At 27.8% G+C, this 20,733-nt stretch overlaps 2 protein-coding genes across 3 annotated transcripts; one reads left to right on the top strand and one right to left on the bottom strand.

Moving 5' to 3' along the window:
• The first annotated feature begins 1,617 nt into the window (after positions 1-1,617).
• CSN3 (COP9 signalosome subunit 3) lies at positions 1,618-5,278 on the top strand. 2 transcript variants are annotated; one of them, XM_065504869.1, is made up of 10 exons: positions 1,618-2,031; positions 2,093-2,247; positions 2,351-2,444; positions 2,570-2,814; positions 2,875-3,099; positions 3,173-3,352; positions 4,364-4,495; positions 4,566-4,748; positions 4,824-4,891; positions 4,954-5,278. In XM_065504869.1, exons 1-10 carry the CDS (start codon positions 1,977-1,979, stop codon positions 4,967-4,969), a joined length of 1,353 nt encoding a protein of 450 aa, XP_065360941.1. In that variant the 5' UTR covers positions 1,618-1,976; the 3' UTR covers positions 4,970-5,278. The 2 variants fall into 2 exon arrangements, with proteins under 2 accessions (XP_065360941.1, XP_065360942.1); XM_065504870.1 differs by having other exon boundaries at positions 1,621-2,031; positions 2,902-3,099.
• Positions 5,279-20,009: 14,731 nt separating this feature from the next.
• LOC135955431 (uncharacterized) lies at positions 20,010-20,733 on the bottom strand. The gene is made up of 2 exons (XM_065505782.1): positions 20,481-20,733; positions 20,010-20,293 (listed from the first exon to the last, which is right to left on the bottom strand). The coding sequence occupies exons 1-2, from the start codon at positions 20,731-20,733 to the stop codon at positions 20,010-20,012; spliced, it is 537 nt and encodes a 178-aa protein (XP_065361854.1).

Below are 20,733 nucleotides of genomic sequence, written 5' to 3'. Positions count from 1 at the left end.
TCTGTTACTTTTGTAAAAAAAATTTAAAATATGAATTTTATCATTTCGCGCTTAATTTTAACACTCTGACGTCTTTTTGTAGTTTGCCGTGCTAATTGTGTCCATCAATAACAAAAATGTAAACAATTGGTCACTTAAAACAAATACAATTTTTATATTGAATTCACAGAACTTTTTGGCAAAATTTATATATCTTTTATTTTAAAACAAGCAGTATACATTCTTCGTTTATTTTGAAATAATTTTTGTTCTTATTGTTAGATTTTATTTATAATTTTAATAATAAATTAAAGACGGCGGAAAAAACAAACAACTTGCACAAAAATACAAAAACAAATCTACAGCTGTTTTTGCATGTTATTGCCAGATGTAAATGTTTCTTATTAGAATTTGGTATTAATACTACACCGGGAGAAATTAGTAGACAAATGTTTTTGATGTTTAAAAAATAATGTTGTATATAATATGAAGGACCCATGTTTTGCCCTTTCCGCATTGTTTATATCAGTTAATTTGTATTTTTAAACATCTGTTAGTAAATGAAATACAAAAGTACTTTGTCTTAAAACTCGAAAGAAAGATTAAAAATTGGAAGTAATTTTTTAATTTGGCTCAAGTTTATCTATTATAATTACTCTGTAATAATTCAAATAATACCACTGTAAACTAATTTTATACATTTGTCAGATTGGAATTCACTTATGACACCTTTAACCATTCAAATTTTATATTATTTATTCTTAATGGAAAATCAACATATTAATTTTTTTTAGTTTTTAAGGTAAATGAAGTCCGAACAATTTATAGAATTATTTAATTTTACTATAATATCAATCTTTAAGTCCTAAAGATTTCATCAGTATTAAATACTTATATAAAAAGCCTATATTGACTCTTCAGAAGCTTCACGAACCTGATTTCGGCAGGCTAGGAAAAGCCTTTTGTCAATTGACTATAATTAATTTAATAAACTTGAGCCAAATTAAAAATTTATTTTAAAATTTTATGAAATAAAAACCCCTAAAATCTCAATGATTAAAATTGGTTTTAAAATTTAACTATTTTGGTATATGATTAGTACAAAAATACTTAAACTCTGAGCTTTTATAATTTAAATTAATGTTTGGTTACGGACATTTGCAAATCTGGCCCCTTTAATAATGCAAATTTTCTTAATTTTAAAAATCTCTTTAGAATCATTTCTGTCTAATTCCCGTTTATATTATATATATATTTATTATATTATTAAAATAATGTCTTTTTATAAATTTATTTGCCAATATCATTTAAAAATCCAAGATCATTGTAATATTTAACAGTAATTTGTTCAAACTATTCAAACTCTTATCATTTTGTACTAATTAAACCCAACTTTTGCTTCTGGCAACACTATTTTATGGAATGCCGGTATTTGACGTTTATTTAGTACATATCTATGATTATATATCTGTCCCTCTCTAGCTTAACCAAAACAAAATCCCAACACAGTTGCAAAAATTGCATTTTGCACAAAAAAAACTGAAACAATTGTTTCTCTTTCGCATTTTCACCATAAAATTGCAAAATAGAAATAGAATACATGCAATATAATTAAATAATTTGTTACAATATTATTAATAGACTAAAATTAAACAAAGTGAGTGAGTTATAAAATACAATTAAAAACAAAAGCAATAAATATTGCCAAAAATACCTTGTATTTGCAACCTTGTGTCTGAACAAAAAAAAAAATAACCATCAAAAGTAAAATCATTGCAAAGACGAATCCACCAAAAAATAAAAAAAAAATTGCTTGAAATCTAAAAAACTATTAACAATTCACAAAAATATTCACAAATAATTCAAAATATTTGAATTGTTTTAACAAAAGCATGCAAAAAAGCTAAAATCTGGCAAAACACAAAAAAGTTGTAGAAATTTTGTTTTCTTTTGGATTTGGAGTTATTTGTTCGCAGGAGAAATAACACACACAAAAAATGGCCAGCGCCTTAGAAAATTTTGTGAATAGTGTGAGAAGCCGTAGTTCATCGGGTGAGTTGGGCCCATAAAAATTTAATATAATGGCTTTAAAATATATATTGCTTGTTTTCAGGTGCCTTTGAAGAACTGGCAACACATTTATTAGATTCTGTGGATATTTTAACCAAAAACTGGAATATACTCGATAATGTCCTGGAGACATTAGATATACAACAGCATTCGTTGGGTGTGCTTTATGTGCTAATTGCTAAATTTAATAGCATTGCGGTAAGTGTTCTGTGTGATTCTGGTATTTATTTGATGTTTGGCATTATTGTGTATTGCTATAAATATGTTATTGCTGACCTATTCGTTTGTCTTTTCCCCATAGAACTCCAATGCTGATGTGAATGCGCTATATAAATCGTTTAAAGATTTTATAGAACAATGTAATACTTACCAAGTTGGTTTAGCTGCCCATGCTTGTAAGTTTTTGCCAGGTGTTAATCGACTTAGAAATTAAAAAATAATTTTCTATTAGAATTGAAGCTATTAGTTACAAAAATAGGACTTTAGTCAAAATTTAAATGTTTGTCTCCCTTATTTCCAGATTATGAATTGTGTCATCTATTTACGAACACCATGGTGACACAGCCAAGTTGTATTCACGGTTTGAATGTTTTAGCAACAGCCATTAATAAAATACGCACTTCAGAGTCTCAACTAACACCCATACATGCTGATCTCTGTCAGTTAAGTCTAAAATCAAAATGTTTTAGAGTTGCTCTAAAATATTTAGATGTCGATATAACAACAATATCAACATCATCCGAAACTAGAGGGCAAAATCAAACGGTAGAATTTATTAATTATATTTACAAATACCTAAATCATTGTTTTTAAATTATGTATTAGTTAAATTTTTTATATTGTTTTTATCAGGATGTCACCAATCATGATGCCAAATATTTCTTACTGTACTACTACTATGGTGGCATGATTTATACGGCTATAAAGAATTACGAAAGAGCATTATACTTTTTTGAAGTTTGTATATCAACTCCTGCCATGGCGATGTCTTATATAATGCTAGAAGCATATAAAAAATTCATATTGGTTTCATTGATACTCCATGGCAAGGTATGTTTTACGTAATGTTTAATGATTTTAAAAGGTTTTTATTGAATTAAATCTTATTTTTCTTTTTTGAAAGATCATACCCATACCAAAATATTCTTCTCAAGTTATATCGCGTTTTATGAAACCAATTGCTCAGGTTTATCATACATTAGCCGTTGCATACGCCACCACCTCCAGTGAAGAACTACGAAATTGCATTGTTAAATATAGTGAGACATTTCAACGTGATAATAATATGGGTCTAGTTAAGCAGGTAAGTCACATACAAGTAAATATTAATGGCAATTTTTGTGAAAGTAAATTTATTGATCAGTGATCAAAAATAAACTCAATCTGCGATCTCTTTTACTACGATTTAATGAACTCAAATTTAATTTTTATTAAAAATCCCTTTTTAATATAAATTAAATCTGCGATCACTTCCACTTTAATATAAATTTTGTTATCAAAAATTCCTTTTTAATACAGATAGATTAATTTATATAAAAACCAATTTTGTGATCTGTGATCACTATTACTTTTTATTAAAAATTAATTTCTTGTGTAAATTGATTCTGCGATCAGATATTCTTTTCGCCCAAAAATTGATTGTGTTCGACGCTTGCTACAATTTATATTTAAATTATATCTGCGATCATTTCTATTTTTAACCAAAAAGTCGAGGTTTGTTCTGCAATCACTTTTAATTGTTATAAAAATCCATTTTTAGTATAAATTGATTGATTTGTATAAAAATATATTTTATGATCTTTTTATCTTTTTAATACACTTATACTTTTCACCAAAAATAAATATTTAAGCTGTGATCACTTAAAATTAAACAAACAATAATTTGTTTGATATGTGCTCACAAAGATAAATTTTTAGCATAAATTCATTTTGCGATCACTATTAATTTTTAAAAAAAAAATCAATTATTGATCCCTGATCTCTAATTTGATTAAATAAAAAAAAATTTGCGATCACTTCAACTTTTCGATCTATTTTTTATTTGATGGCACGTTGATGTTATCAAAAATCTATTTTTAGCATAAATTAAGTCTGCGATCACTACTAATGTTTACTCAAACACGATTTATTGATTTCTGATATCTAATTTGATTAATTAAAATAAACCAATTTGCGATCACTTCAACTCTTCACCATAAATCGACTTTTCATCTGTTATAATATATTCTATCAGTCCTTTTCTTATTCTAAAGCGGTTTTTTTTAAGAAAAATTGGAAAAAACATTAATATTCATAACCATTATTATTTTTACAGGTCGCTACTTCATTGTATAAGAAAAATATTCAAAGATTGACAAAAACATTTTTAACACTATCCTTATCTGATGTTGCTAGTAGAGTTCAATTACCATCTGCTGCCGCAGCTGAAAAATATATTTTGAATATGGTAAAATTACATTTAAAAAAAAACTTCACATTCTACCAACAAGATTACTATAAATTTTATTACATTTTAGATAAAATCTGGTGAAATTTATGCAACTATAAATCAAAAAGATGGCATGGTTGTCTTTAAAGACGATCCAGAAAAATACAATTCACCTGAAATGTTCCTTAAAATACAAAAAGACATGGATAATGTAATGGCATTAGTTAAACAATTAAATAAAATGGAAGAAGAAATTATATTAAATCCCATGGTAAGATAACTAAACAAATACAACAACTTAACGGTTTTATTTAAATACTAATTGTATATAAATTTACGCTTACAGTACATAAAAAAAGCAGTTGGCAATCAAGATGATGATTTAGCGTCTCAGCATGCAAAAGCTTTTGCGGGGTAGGTTTTATTTTCTTTTTTCTTTAGTTAAATAAATTTATTAATAATCCTTTTCTTATTAGCGATCCCATTGATTGATGATATCAACATAATTCTAAAGATTTTAATAATCGCTCCAAAGCTTTGGATAATTTTATGAAACCTAAACAATGCAGTACATTTGTCATCTTTAGCTTTATGCTCAAATGCATTCATTCATTGTTTAATGATAAGAAATTTAAAAATACCAACAACTACAACCACAATAGCAACAATAATAACAACATCAGTCGCAACATTAATAACACTGCAACAACAACTACTTTGCCTATTGAACATTATTAAATAATTGTTTTTTAAAAGTATAAAAAATGAAAATATTACAACACATCAAGAAAAAAACAACAACATTCATCCCTTTATTAATTTTGTGGTCAATTTGTTAATTGTTTGTCATTTCTCAGAAATTTTAGCAACATTTTTAATTCAATAAAGCAAAATAGATGTCTGCCTACAAAATAAAACAAAAGCACAGAAAAAGATTTCAAGTGTCTAATAGGGTTTGGCTATCGGAAATTAGTAAAGGTGATTTGAAAGCAGTTTTTGACATGAAATTTTTCATTATTTTGGATGTATTATTGGTTCAAGCTGGAACATGGCTTTATGCTTTGACTATATGTACAAAAAACTTTAAGAACAATTTTAATTTTGAATATCATTGATGTGACAGTATCGGTAAGTTTAAGATATTTTGTTTATTCTATATTCTGTTGGTTTAAATACATTTCTTAAACTGCTAACGATCGTACAATGTAATGTCGTTAGTTCAAAGACAAACAGCGTTACAAAACAGGAATACCAAAAAGTAGCAAATATTCGTTCATGCTAACATATTCAAAATATATTTAAAAAGATCTAACAACTGTTTGCTATCAAATTTAATTTGGTATTGAAACAAATTCTATTTAAATTTAGAATCCAACAAAAATAATGGTTTTAGACAGAAATCGGGCATTGTTAATATACCAACAATTTACGTAATACATAATTGAATGATTAAAATTTAAAAACATGTTTCAGCTCAACATTGTTATATGGCTTTTACTCAATTACATCATGTATCTATCTCCACCTTAACAATTAAGTATTTAAATAAAATTCATTTCAAAGCCCATTCCAACGACGTATGAATGTGCCACAGAAATTTAGAGCGAAAATAAATGAGTCAAAATCGGAAAAATATTTTCAACCAAAATTTTTTAACCAAAAATGTTTTACACAAAAAAAAAATTTTTTCGCCAAAAACTTTCAAAACTGAAAATCAAATAAAAAATTTTCAAAATTTGTCTCATCTACCCTTTTTCTTACCATTTTTTCTTTATTCCAAGAGTTGACATAAACATTTTCTGGCAAACATGGATTTATTTTTCTCGAAAGGCTACTTTTACTTTTTTGGATTAAGAATATTTTGGGCTTTTAGAATTTTGTTAATAAAATCGTCGTTTTTAGTTGTAGGAGTGTACAATTTAGCAGGAACGTGTATTTTGAAACGGTGTATCACTCAATCAAAAAGTGGATTTTGATTTTTTTGTAACTTAGGGCTTTTTTGATTATATGTATATCGAGCCCTTAGCGCCAAATTATCGTAAGCGACAAAACACAAATTTTACAGGAGAAGGTTTTTTTTGATTATTTTGAAATTTATACATAGAATTAAAAATGTTATGATGCGATATAATATAATTTCGTTCAAGCTATTTGTCTATTTTTCAAAAATATTTATAACTTTTGAGAACTAAAAATTCATTTTTTATTGGATTTTTGCATAGATAAAAATTTTTCGAATTGAAATAAAATTTTTATTTATAAATAGTTTTTAATGAAATTTCACAGTTATGTAGATTTTTCTATTTAAAATGGAAAAATAAAAACGAATTTTGAAATTTATTATCAACAATCCCGCAATTCCCAAAGAAGTGTTGAAAAATTCCAAAAATGCTAATTTTTAGTTTTTTTGGATATAATATCCATATCGGGACCCTTTACAAAATAATTAGAAACATATTGAGCCACCTATAATCGGTTACTATATTTTGATATCGGATACGCGATTTGAGAATTTTTGCCCTAAAGTTTTATTTTAAATAAAAAAATGGTGTTTTTTGAAAGGACCTGGTCCCCTCGGTAACAACAATTTTGAAATTGGTTTTCCTTTAAAATATTTTATCAAAACTTAGCTTTCAGAAAGTAGAAATTCCTTATACATGAAATTTCATTCTAACCATTTAGAAGTTACAGATTTATTTCCCTCTTTTTTATCTATACCACTGTGTGTCGCTTACGATAAAATTTGTTTACTGTAAAATATAAACATTAACTTACGATAAAATCTTACCCCCTATATTTTTGATGTTATTAACAATTTTGATATTCTGAGAACATCAGTCGGTCCATAAAATTTTAATTTCTGCAATAAAACAAAAATGTTAAAAATGTCGCTTACGATAATTTGGCGCTAAGGGCTCGATATGACGATTTGTAGTTCAATTATCATTACCTCGTTGTCTCAATCATCAACTGGTGAAGTTATTGAACGAGTTAAGAATTTGTTGCATACTCAGCACGAGCTTCAGAAAATATTATGCCCACGATGTATACGGGCTGATTACCTTATGGTCTCGTTGATTTGCATTTATTTACATGATTCCCTGTATGATTCAAATGTATTTGAACTAGCCACCTATCATGAGTTTCCTTCAAGAAGATAAATTTTCTTTAGATTAGATTAAAAAATCTTCTAATGTAGAATATAATATGAAACAGATTTGGAGCTATTTTCTATGTAGTGTTAAATTTTAAATAAAAAGCACAAAATCTTCAGGTTTGAGAACATTAGTTTTTGGAAGACCGGTCTATATTTTCTAGTTCAATGTTACGATGTTATTTATATTCCATACATAATGGCATCGATAGGCCTATTCGAAAGAATTTTATAAACTGAGTGTTTATACACATTTTTCTTTCGACATTGTGGGCCAGGCTGTTACAGATAGGAAGCGCTTAATGAAAGATCCTCTAGATATTTTCAAGTGCTATCTAATAATCAAATATCTTAACATTCGGATAAGAACTGAATTTTTGGAGATTTGTTAAACATTTTGTAAGCCCGGTGTGAGCAACTTTGATGGGCCGCCCTCTAGTCCCCATTACAACTATGAACAAGTCAACTCAGAAACACCTCAGCTCTGACTGTTTCAAATTTAATTAAGATATTTCGAATCGTCCAGGAGCTACCGAATTATTAACAAATTAAAAAGTTTCTAAACCACTAAAAACGAATTGTGCGTGTCAAAGTTATTCGATCCGGAACATTGATCAGTTTAGGTGGCTGTTAAATATAAGGTATGTAAGTCATCAATGAATTTTAAGAAAATCGAACATGATTAAAAATTGAAACTCTATTTTTGGATCAATATAATTTGGAATTACACTTTACTGGTTTTATTCAGTAAAGCAAAATGTATACATTTATCAAAGAATTTATAACTAATACTGACTTCAATAAAATTTTCTTTTTATTATACCCACCATCAAAAACCATGGGGAGTATATTGATTTTTTTTCATTCCGTTTTTAACACATCAAAATATTTTTCTAAGACTCATAAAATTCCGTATGTATTTTGAAAACACGATAGGACCCAAATGAAAATTTTCTACAAATACACTCTGTTGATAAGGTTTATTTGGTATTAAAAATGGGCAATATCGATCCATGATTTCACCTAGCACCCATACAAATGTCAGCCCGGAATATTATTTGAGCAGTCATAAATATGTTGATTATGCGGTAATCCTGACAAAATTTTGCACAAATTAGTTTTAAGTACTGCGATATTATACTGTAAAGCATTGGTAGGCGTTCATATTGTTGAGATTACGAACATTTTCGTGAATATACACAACCCGAAAGTAAACAAAACACACAGCAACAGCGTAAAAAATACAAATAACTCATTTAGTTGCAAACAATAGAGCGTAAAAATACAAATATTTCATTCTGTTGCTTGATGTTGTTGCGATTTTTTTATTTTTAACCCATACATGCACACAAACTACAATTTCTCTTTTTGCGCTTCCCTGCTGTAAAGCATTATTAACCAAACTCACACAACAATACATTTGCTTCGTATTCTAGTGTTACGATGTGCGTATTTTAATTTAGGTTTCACATGTATAAGACACTAATACATAGGCAGGGCCGCGGGCGTACTGTTGAAGACCAATGCAGTAAAGTATGGCAAAAATCGGGCAACATTTGTCCCTAGTCCCCACACAATGTCCCCTCAGAAAATGACGAACATTCATAATAACAATAATTAATATCGTGATGAAATTGAACTTAACCCTCTAACCGGCAAGGCTGCCTTTAGGCAGGTATGTTAAAAGTGTGTAATGCTGCTTTATTTTGTTATTTTTCCCGTTATAACGGTAAATATGTGTAAATAGACAAAAAATTTTCTTATTGTGATAAACAAGAACGTGAACTTGTCTTTTGTTTGTTTTTATTCCAACGTATTTCTTTTTTTTTCAAACAATAAGCTGGTATATTATTTTACCTCGAAATAAAATTGGCCGGTTAGAGGGTTAAATAAGTTTTATATGAACCAACTTTTGTGAGAATCGGTCCATAACTGTATATTTTTTATTAAATTTATACAGCAAACAAATTCTAAAGTAAAATTTATATATGTACCTTATAAAAGTAGGGTATATCAATTTCGTACTCGACATTCCTATAATATTCTTATTTGTTTATGCTCTAAATATGTTTATTATTTAGTTTCTTTGAGGAAAAAACCTTTATAAAAATTTAATTCAAATGCAGACAACGTTCTTTATTTAATTTTGAAAAATTGTTTGTTGACTTAACTCCATTCCCTTCACAGCATTCTATAAGAATAGAGATAAGTTCATTAAATGTTTTAAATTATTTAAAAGTAAATAAAACTCTGTTATCAATTTCAATATGGGTGACTCCATACAGATTTAACGCAAGGTTAAAGGTACAGAAAACTTGAAAATAATCAATTAGCATTATAATGCTAATTTTGTATTTTTAACTATATTTGTACATAAGTATCTACATAAATGATAAATCATAAAGTTGTATGACGTATTTGCATTTAGGTATTTTAGCTAAATCCATGATTTCCATAACATTTTTCGTTTGTTATCATCCACGGTACTGTTCTTGCACTTACCATAAAGTTCTTATCACTTGTGTTTGGCTAATAAACTGACTGAAAATCCAAAAACCAAAAGTTATATTTGTCGCTTTGTGGATTGTTGATAATAAAAGGCAAATATACATTAGCTTTTATTAACAATTTCTAAATGATATTTTGGTTTTTTTTTAATCAGCTATTCTTACCAATTGTTTGTTTGTTAATAATACTTGGTAATGATTAATTTGGAAATAAATGCAATTTAGGGAAAATCATGCCACTTTTATATTGATACCACACCTACCTTTTGATGATTTGTCATAATAATGGTAATATGGTTATTCTTTGGTAATATGTATGATTCAGAAATTTGTTCAATGGCAATATGTCTAATTGCTTCTACTTTTTTCTGTATAATGAATGTTAAATGCAGTTTTTGATTTATAGGAAATCGCTAAAAATATGCGACATTAGTTACCAATATGCGCATTATTTTTACAGATTCAAGAAACTTTAAAAAAGGTATGTGATCCAAAAATTAAAAATTCGAATCAAAGTCTAATAAGTATATGGACAATTATTAGTATTCATAGATGTACATATATCCTAAAATTTCTATAAATTCGAATTCACATTCGAATGGTTTTCATTCCATATACACTCCTGGCTTTTGTTATATTTAATCATTCTTCGTCATTTGCAATTTTATCAGTTGTTATTGAATATTTTATTGGCCCGCAATTAATAATTGTTATTGAATTTTTGGCAATTTTTTTTTTAGTATGTGGCGTTTTGGAAAATTGCATTCCTTTTGTTTTTAATTTGTATAATCAAATATTTCATTTCTTACTGCTATCTATATCTCTATTTTAAAATAATGTAGATAATGTGTAGTATTTATAAAATTTACAACATAAACATGTGATTTCGAAATTTAATAAATACAATTGAATTATTTTTTTTTTAAAAAACATTGCAATTGAATCAATTAGAATTAATAATTAGTAATAATTATTTAAGGTATTTCCAGATTTACAGACCACAATATTGCGTATTAATATTTATCAAAAACGTAGGTATGAATTACAATTAGAGATGTCAAACGACACAGGATTTTTCAATTCGGGATTTTGAAATTTTTGTATTGTTTCACATTGAAAAACATCAAATTAAACAACGACAATAATTTATTTCCTAAATATTGTGACGAAATTGCAATGTCAATTTTAATTTAGCGGTATGTAACGACTGCTTACAACATTCATCATGTTTATAAACATTTCCATTCAGTAGAAACATCTACTTATCAACAATGTTGATAACACGCTGTTATTAACATTGTTTATAAGCATGACAACATTAACTGTTAATGCTGCTAACATTTAAGTTGCTGAAAGCTCTAGGTCCATGGTAGGCGTTCATATTGTTGAGGTTACGATGATTTTCGTCAAACAACCCGAATGTGAACAAAAGAGCGTAATAGAGCGTAAAAATACACACAATTCATTCAGTTTCTTGATGTTGTTGTGGATATTTAATTTTTTCCCAAAAGAGCACACAAATTAAATGCCTCTTTTTGCGTACCACTGCTCTAGGTGATCAACATTCGAGTTTTTCCCATTAGATTATTCATTAGACTTCCAGAAGATGGCGCTGTGTATAGTAACTGCGAATTGTGAGTGAATCAACAGAACTTAGAGTAAACAGAAACTGTATTACCAACATCTATTAAAAAAAAATAAATACTGAAATATCATTGGATAATAGACGAAATGCGCAAGATAGGATTTGATTTTAGACCTATGGTTTCTTGAGGAAAATTTCTTAGAATTTTCCGTAGTATGCATTTCTGCTATACGATTTTTGTTGAAAAATATCGACTAATGTGTATTGAAAGAGAGTGATTATTCATGTTGTTGTGTAAATTTTAATAAATAAAGAGTTGTTACAATTTTTAAACTACTCAGAAATATTTGCTTTTGAATATGGGCAAAATGTGAGACAACCTACAAAAAAGTTAATATTTTTCAAAAATGTTTTGCATTTTCTTTAAATATGTTGCAGATAATATCATGAAATTTTGCATATGTTGAAAATGACAACAATCGGTTCATTATTATACACTTCACCTTCGTGAGAAGGGTATATATAAGTTTGTCATTCCGTTTGTAATTTCCACAATATAATTTTCCGACCCTATAAAGTAGATATATTCTGGATCCTTATAGATAGCTCAGTCGATTAAGCCATGTCCGTCCGTCCGTCTGTCTGTTGAAATCAGCATTCCGAAGCTCCCAAATAACTTACATACGCGATTCATACATCGATATCTCCGGAATTCTTCCAGCTCGGTTGATATTTCGAGTAAATCGGTCCACAAATGGCTGAGATATAAGGAAAAAACCAGGGCCCGAATTACCGCACTCGTGATTGATTGAACTATCGTATCGGAAAATAATTTAGATATCGTAATTATAACAAAATGTACTAAATTTCATGCTCGATATCGAATAAGATATCAAATAAGAAAATTAAGATCGAATTTACTCGATATCGAATGCGGTAATTCGGAGTCAGGACAAACTCGATTTTTTACTTCTTTTTGACCTATATCTGGATTAATAAGTCATTAATATAGACAATGATAGATATTTCAAAGACCTTTGCAACGATTATGTAAGGCTATTGTAATTTGGACCTACAATCGGTCAGAATCGGGAAAAATATTTTTTAACCTGAATTTTTTTTTCACCAAACATTTTTTTTTCGCTAAATATTAAAAAAAATTTAAAATTTAAGAAAAGCAATTCGAAAAAAAATTTTTACAAAAAATTAAAAATAAATTTGGAAAAAAAATTTTGTTTACCTAAAAATATTTAAAATTTTTATTTTGAAGTATAATTTGGTGAATCTCTTACTTGTTTATTCCAGCCCTTATAGAAATATCTTCCCGGAATATGGTTATATAGCATATAAATGCCTATAGATTAGCACTTTCTATACAAAATTCAGCAAATATGAGTTCTAAGAAAAAATAAATCACAAAACGAAATTTAGTTTGGATCGGTCCATATTTGACCCTAGCCCCCATATATAGTCCACTTCTTAATCTCACTTAAATTCGAGTTAATCTCTTACAACTATCGTTAGCAAGTAGAAATTTTACATAGCCGTACAAATTATATGAAGAACAGTCCATATAGCTCCCATACGCATAAATCTTTTATAAAAATCACGTAATCACTTCGACACAAATAATCCTCACATATGTATGTATATAGAAATCGCCGTACAAAGTTTTGTGAATATCGGTCCATAATTGGTCATAGGTCCCATATAAAAATCACTTCCGAAAAGCACATTAACCTAAATAAATTTTTTTTGATATTGCACTATTGGTTTTTGTGACGATCATTCCATAATTGTCCGTATCTCCCATATATAAGATATAAAATTGTATGACAGTCGCCTCTTAATAGGTTATAGCTCCCACATCCGAAAAATACATTCACCCCTATCGCAAATCAATATTTCACATGAAATGTTCACGTGAAAAAATTCCCCATGTTGTGAAATTTTTAGATGGAATTTTGTAAACAATAAACAGCTGTTACGAACAAAATCAACTATTGTGAATTGAAAGTTTAGGGGAATATCACGATAGCAATTTTCCCTTCGAGGGAAATGGATATTTCATGGGAACATAAATTTCACATGTTTTTCACGATAGTGGTGATTATCGCGCAGAAATATCGATATTGATAACGATGATTATCTTATTTGGTTCAATAATCAAGAGTTTTACTGTTATGTCATTTTCATCACATTTGTATATAAAGAAAAAATCTTATTCGAAGCTGATCTCGAACAGGTTATACTATATTAAAAACAACATGATATTTATTTTTTTTGAAATTCGTTATATATTTTTTTAAAAACATGATAAAATTAACAATACATGTATTAATGTAAAATGCTTGCACGTACTACTACTTATTATTATACTAAATACAATAATTAACAATATAAAATAGTAGTAATAATTATAATAATGTGCTGTTACATTTGTTATTATATGATGCTCATATTAAAAACTAAACAATAGTACAGATAAAATACAAACTAATAATTAAAACTTTTTCACTAAATGACTTGTCAAATGATATCATTTAAAAGTACAAGTTACAGTGGAGTAAATTTTGAGAAAAATTTTATGTTATTAAATAATACATAGAGATAAAATTAAAACTAAAAGAAAAATGATAAAAAAGCACATATACATAATATAGTTTTTAAATAATACATTCTCACCACTGACTTAGGTTATTTTTACCTAATTTCCTCTCAAGTTTACGGTAAATTCTAACTGACCTTAATTAATAGGCTTTTTAAGGGTAAGAAATGTGTAAAAGCAAACAATATAATAATTAACTTTCAATGTGAATCTATCTAAATTAAAATATTTTTAATTAATAAATATTTGGTGAAAGGAAAGCTAAATAAATATTTGAACAACTTTTAGAATTATTTTCATTTTGGAGTTTTAGAAATACTAACGATATAATTCCTAAATATTCACAAATTGCACCACTGTTTACTACATACAATAAAAAGATATTACTGCAAAAAAGTATGTCAATTGTATTTGCAAAATACTCAAAAATTATTAAAACTATTTAATGACTAGATATGATTTGATTCTTAATTTAGAAAATGTCTGTCAATACACTCTTATGAGATTTACACAGGAAAAATATTGTTACGAAATTGCATTATCAATTTGAATTTAACGGTCTATAACGGCTGCTTGCAACATTCATTCATCATGTTTATAAACATTTCCATCATTAGAAGCTTCCACTTATCAATAATGTTATTAACATTGTTTATAAATATGACAATATTGACTGTTAAAGATGCTAACATTAATATTAAAGCTGCTAAAAGCTCTAGGTGATCATTGTGGAAATAGAACATTCTTCTTTTTTTTCGTTAGATAATTCATGAAACTATTAGAAGATGGCACTGTGTATATAAATTAAAACAACGAGTTGCAAAGCAGAGTCAGTATAACGCAGGAGCTGTTAGAGTATATTCTTGTAAATTATAAAGTGTTTTTTTACAATTTTTAAACTACTGATCGTTTAAAGGAAATAAAGCACAGTTTTTAAAAGGTAAAAACGTTACAATATATTATTATTTTTAATGAACAAATATTTAAATTGGTGGAATTAAATACTGTTTCTAAACCGCTACCATCTACATCAGCACTATTTGTGTGGTAGGGTGCAAGCTGAAAATATATCATATATAAATCATAATTTAAGTTGTTAGAATTGAATGATCTTGAACTCTCGTTAAATAGAGCTTGAACCTTTTTGTAAGAAATATCAACAATATTAAAATGTAGGAAAATTTACAATTTATTTAATATTTAAATTTTATATTGTAAACAGTAAATATCTCTTGCATACTGCCTACCACTTCTTTGTTATTTCTGTTTTTTGTTAAATGTTTGCATGATCATTTTATTTTTAATTTAATAATATATGTATACAGGTTGTTGCATTTAATTTATGCAAATATTGTTTTTATTTCTTATATACTCGTAGTAAACGGGTAAACCTCAATAAACAGTTTTCGTTTTACATTAAATAAAAAATCATTTCATTTGAAATTTGTACATTGTTTTGTAAGCTATTGAACTCCTCATAGGTCAATAAAAAATAATTATAAATTGTTCTCATTATAAACACCTGTAATTTGTCAAGCACGTCACACAAATTAGAATTTAGTTAATTAAAACGAGTTTATTGTTATTTAAACTTGTGATTTGTACAATACATTAAGGTCTAAATCAGTGGTGGGCACTCATAGCCACCAGGGGCAGAACCTGTAACAATTCATAAATAGATCAATACAATAAATAGCTGGTAAATACAGTAAAAGTGAAAGAAAGTGTTATAATAATCCATATTCTCTTTATGCCAACCATTGGTCGGAATGAATGAACTGTAATCAAAACGTTTAAACGTCAAACGTGCTTAATCGATTTCATTTCTGGAAATATTGAAATGAAAATCATGTTCTATTTTTAAATAAATATGAATGAAATTTATTATTTCGAGTTAAATTCATTTATGTGTAATAATTCTAATAATGCATTGACAAAGTAGTTTAGACACGTAGCAGACTGCAATGCATTATCTGTCCCACCAGTCCATAGCAATCGAAATTTGTGCAAAATCATCTATTTAACTCGCCATTCTTGAAAAGCAGAATTTGGGATTGATTGCACAGTTCTGTAATTCTTGGGATACGATTTATTTGGATTATAAAAAAAGTGTTTTCTTTTAGTGGTTATAACTTACTAAAGAACAATTTCACATGATCAAAATAATAAACAAATAAGAAGGCTATATTCGACTATGACGAATCGTATCTTCACTCTTCACCTTAGTAGAAAAAAACTGTCATTTGCAAATCACCCCAATTTTGTGCAACCCCAATTTTAAGTGAAAATCAAGAAATTCTTGTAATAAATCGTATAAAATCGGCTAATAATATGAGCAAAAGCAGAGTCTTATTATGCGTCATATTATAGCATATCAAGGCCATACATTACCTCTATCTATATTACTGGTCGAGACAAACAGTATATCCCACAATATTAACTGTATTGTAATGTTGCATAGAACGAATGTTCCAATTGTTTCGAGTAACGAGTATCGTTAACATTGGAGTTGTGTACATCTGAATAGTCGACATCCCCGATAGCTATGATCACCGATCTAAATACCTAATGATGTTTTCCAGGGGGGTTACACCCTAATTCGATTCGAAATTAAATCTTTTCGAATTATAATGTATTTAGCAGAAACATTTTCGTTTTCGAAGTAAAAAAATTTGGCAAATTTAAATCGACCAAATTTAAATTAATGACGTTGACTTATTATGCGTCAAATTAGAGCCTAATCTTTAGGCTATAGACTACTTATATGTATATGCCTAATTATTCCTACTATTTTATAGAAAAAGTAGGGTTAAAAATATCAATGAAATTGACCCATTATCGATAAAAAAGATACCTTTGCAATACCTTTCATTTGATTACATAGTGCCTATTTACAGGATCCGAGATAATGTCAAAAATATTGTAAAATTTAAATCGGCTAATACCTCCAAAAGGGGTTTCCCGGGTTTGATCCATTGTCGATCAAAAATTTACAAAATGTTTGGCCGATAAATAATTTGTTTTACTTTATTAAAGCAAAATTACAGATTTCATTAGAGGTACATTACGAATCGAATCTGGAAAATGTCTATATCCAAAAAAAAAAGTTTTTGGACCTGATCTAGCTTAATTCCTCAGCGATGATTCTTTTAACGCTGATAATTCATAAACAATATAAAAAATAGTATTAACTTTATTATTTTATTAAAAATGTAGCAAAATTAGGTATGTGATGGAAATTAATTTCGAAAACGAAATGATTTGAAAACGAACATGTAAGCTGTGGCGAATTTTATATAACCTTCACCAAAGTATACTTTAATATAAGTATTGAAAACTATTTTTGGGGAAAAAATAATTTGTTGAAAAAAAAACAAAATTTATGAATAAAAAGTTTTGATAAAAAAAATTATAGCGGATATATTGATGTATAAAACATGTATGAAAGTTGTTTGGGGGCTTCGGAAAGTTGATTTCAACAGACAGACGGGCATGGCTATATCGCGTTCACTATCTATAACGATCCAGAATAGATATACTTAAAGGGGTCGCAAATTAAAAATGTAGATATTCTACTATGATTATTTAGAATAAAAGGTTCGATAGAAATAATTCTTAATTCAATTTTTAAAATCAAATCAATTTAAATTTTATCTCTTAAACATTCCATTAGATAATACATTACGAATTATTTCATAGGCTTAATTCGTTAGTACTTCAAACGTATTGAATTCATTCCTAGGATAATTCATTATTTATAGAATTAATTCCATATTGAATCATTCGAGTTTTTTTTAATTCAAATCAAATGATTAATTTTTTCTTCAATTCAAATCGGCTATAAAATTGCTTTATCCAATTTTGTTTAAATTCATTTTGTAAATTATTGCAAATAAAAACGAATTAAATGAATAAAAAATATTTTCATTGAATTTGGATTTGAATTAACAAAAATTGAAATATTAAAATGCTGAATCATAGAGAAATACACATGGGTATTTATCTATGGGTTGAATGAATTTTATTATGAATCAATTCCATTACGATTTATTCGATAAAGAATGAATTCTAGAATTCTATCCAACTAAAATACTTTGAATGAATCTTAAAAATTTGTTTTGTTTTTTTTTTTTTTTTGGAATGAATTGATGTAATTTTTCTCATTACGAATTGAGATGTTAGTGAATTGAGCTTAAAATTAATTAATAAATTCAAATCTCTAGAATTAATCAGGTATTGATTTAGGAAACGAAATGATTTGAACAATACCCAAAAAGTAAGTGATGTATTTATTAGTTTAGTTTCGTAAGTTGTTCAAACTATCGATAAATACATATGTAGATCGGAAACTCTCCTTTCAAAGACCTAACTCAGTTGTCAAAAACCTAAGTGGTGAGAAAGTATTCGTAAGAAAGCTAAGTGAAAACATAAACAACACTCGTATGTGTGATTATTTGTGTAATATTTTTGTTACTTTCCGCTCTATGGTTTTTGACAACAGAGTTAGGACTTTGACAGCAGAGTTTCCAATCTACACAGATGGACAAAAGTCACCGCCATTTCCCTTTAGAATGTTTAAAGGACTACCACGTTATAAATATAATTGAAACATAAAATTTTATTTTTTCAACAAAAACAATCAGACCTGTACAGAATTCCATTCCGATCGAAAGTGGAATTAATTCCGTATTTTGCTTCTTCAGAAAAAGTAACACGAAAATTTCTTTCGGAATGAAACCACTTTCAGTTTTCAAAGTGGAATTGATATTTCTTTGTAATTATTAGTTTTTCTAAAATTTTTAATCAATTTCTGTACCAAGAGCTTGCCTTTCTTTTGTTTTAATATAAAAAGCGCTTTCAAATTTAAATCAGAAATACAGAATTATTAAATATTTTTGGAATTAATAATTCACACGGAATCTGAAGAACCTAAAACGAAATCGATCGGAATGAAAATTACGGAATTGAAACCATTCCGAACAAAATGTGTGACAGGCCTTTACTCAAGTAAAGTTAATTATTGTTATACCGGGGGGATATTCATGTTAAAATATGGTTTGTTTCAGTACTAGTCAAATTTGAAGATTTTAGACAGTTACACCTGAAAATCCGTCTAGCACGGGAAGAAAGCTATATTTTCGAATGATTTCCATAACATTTTTTGCGACCTAGAGGAATAGACGAATATCAAAGTCGAAAACACATTTCAGAGTACTTTGGCAACACGCACTTAAATTTCAGAAGCTTATATTTTGAAATAAATTAACTACATTGTCGGTTTGAAAAATATTCAAACTAATGGTCACTGCATTAATTGAGGTTTGAAATAAATTAACTACATTGTTGGTTTGAAAAAATATCCAAACTAATCGTCACTGCTTTAATTGAGGTTTAACCGTACAACTTAATATCAAAGTGCAATTTTAAAATCACATTAAACAAAAAAAAAAAATCATACATATTTATAAAAATAAATGCAGTCACGCATTTAAAGTTGAATAGACTTTGGGAAGTCAATGATATATTTTTAGAAAACATTTTGTTTCGTTTTTGTTTTTTTCTATTTCCAAATGTATTTTAAAATGTTACATTTTATTTTTCTACAAATTTGTTTGTAAAAACTAAATTTAAATAATAAATTTATACAAAAGAAAAAAAAAAATAACGCGAACAACAACTTATTTGCGCCTACGTCTAGTATTCATACTTTGCAATTTAAATTGATCGCATTTTTGTAAATCTCTGCCAGTTGGTATTGAGGCCAGACTATCAAAATATTTTATCAAACAATGATGGTTGCCAGTGATTACAGAAACTTGAGAATCTCTTATCGATGAAGTGGTGCTATTATTAGTTAAACTACGGGAATTTTGATAAATACTTGGGGGGTTATAAAGTAATTTTGATTCAAACACCATATAGGCCAAATAGCAGGGCTCCAAGGTAACAATAATACGTAAAGCTATATACAAAATACATACATATATACACAAAGTTTTATAATAAGAAAATCATAGTACAAAAATTGTAGATATAACTTAAAGAATTAATTCTTGTGTTTTAATACTAAATAGTCTTAGATAAATTATGAACTAATATTAGGCATTTTTAGTGAGAAATTTGTCTGTAAAATGCTGCTTAAACTTAACCTGTTTTCGATTTACGACCCATTAGACCATCCGCTTTAGTGCCCTGGTTCGGCAGGGTATTGCAGTTTGTCAGCGTTTCACTTTCATTCGATAGTGAGGACTTTGAGGCCAGTTGAGCTACGGGCAGATTGTCGTAAATAGTTGTGTAGATTTTATGGACTACATAGATGACTATAAAGCCCAAGATGACGACCAGCAGTGTTATAAAAGTGTAGGCCAATATGTTGGGTATGTAAAGTAGGCTATTAAACAT

Source organism: Calliphora vicina, chromosome 3 (genome assembly GCF_958450345.1).
Source record: "Calliphora vicina chromosome 3, idCalVici1.1, whole genome shotgun sequence".
Lineage (NCBI taxonomy): Eukaryota > Metazoa > Arthropoda > Insecta > Diptera > Calliphoridae > Calliphora > Calliphora vicina.
This window is presented reverse-complemented; position numbering and strand designations above follow the sequence as displayed.

Coding starts and splice junctions, on each gene's coding strand:
- CSN3 (XM_065504869.1), top strand. CDS start 1,977: ATGGCCAGCGCCTTAGAAAATTTTGTGAATAGTGTGAGAAGCCGTAGT. Junction 3,100..3,172: donor CATTGATACTCCATGGCAAG/GTATGTTTTACG, acceptor CTTTTTTGAAAG/ATCATACCCATACCAAAATA. Junction 3,353..4,363: donor ATATGGGTCTAGTTAAGCAG/GTAAGTCACATA, acceptor TTATTTTTACAG/GTCGCTACTTCATTGTATAA.
- LOC135955431 (XM_065505782.1), bottom strand. CDS start 20,733: ATGTTTAATAGCCTACTTTACATACCCAACATATTGGCCTACACTTTT. Junction 20,294..20,480: donor GGGTCGTAAATCGAAAACAG/GTTAAGTTTAAG, acceptor TTTTGTATATAG/CTTTACGTATTATTGTTACC.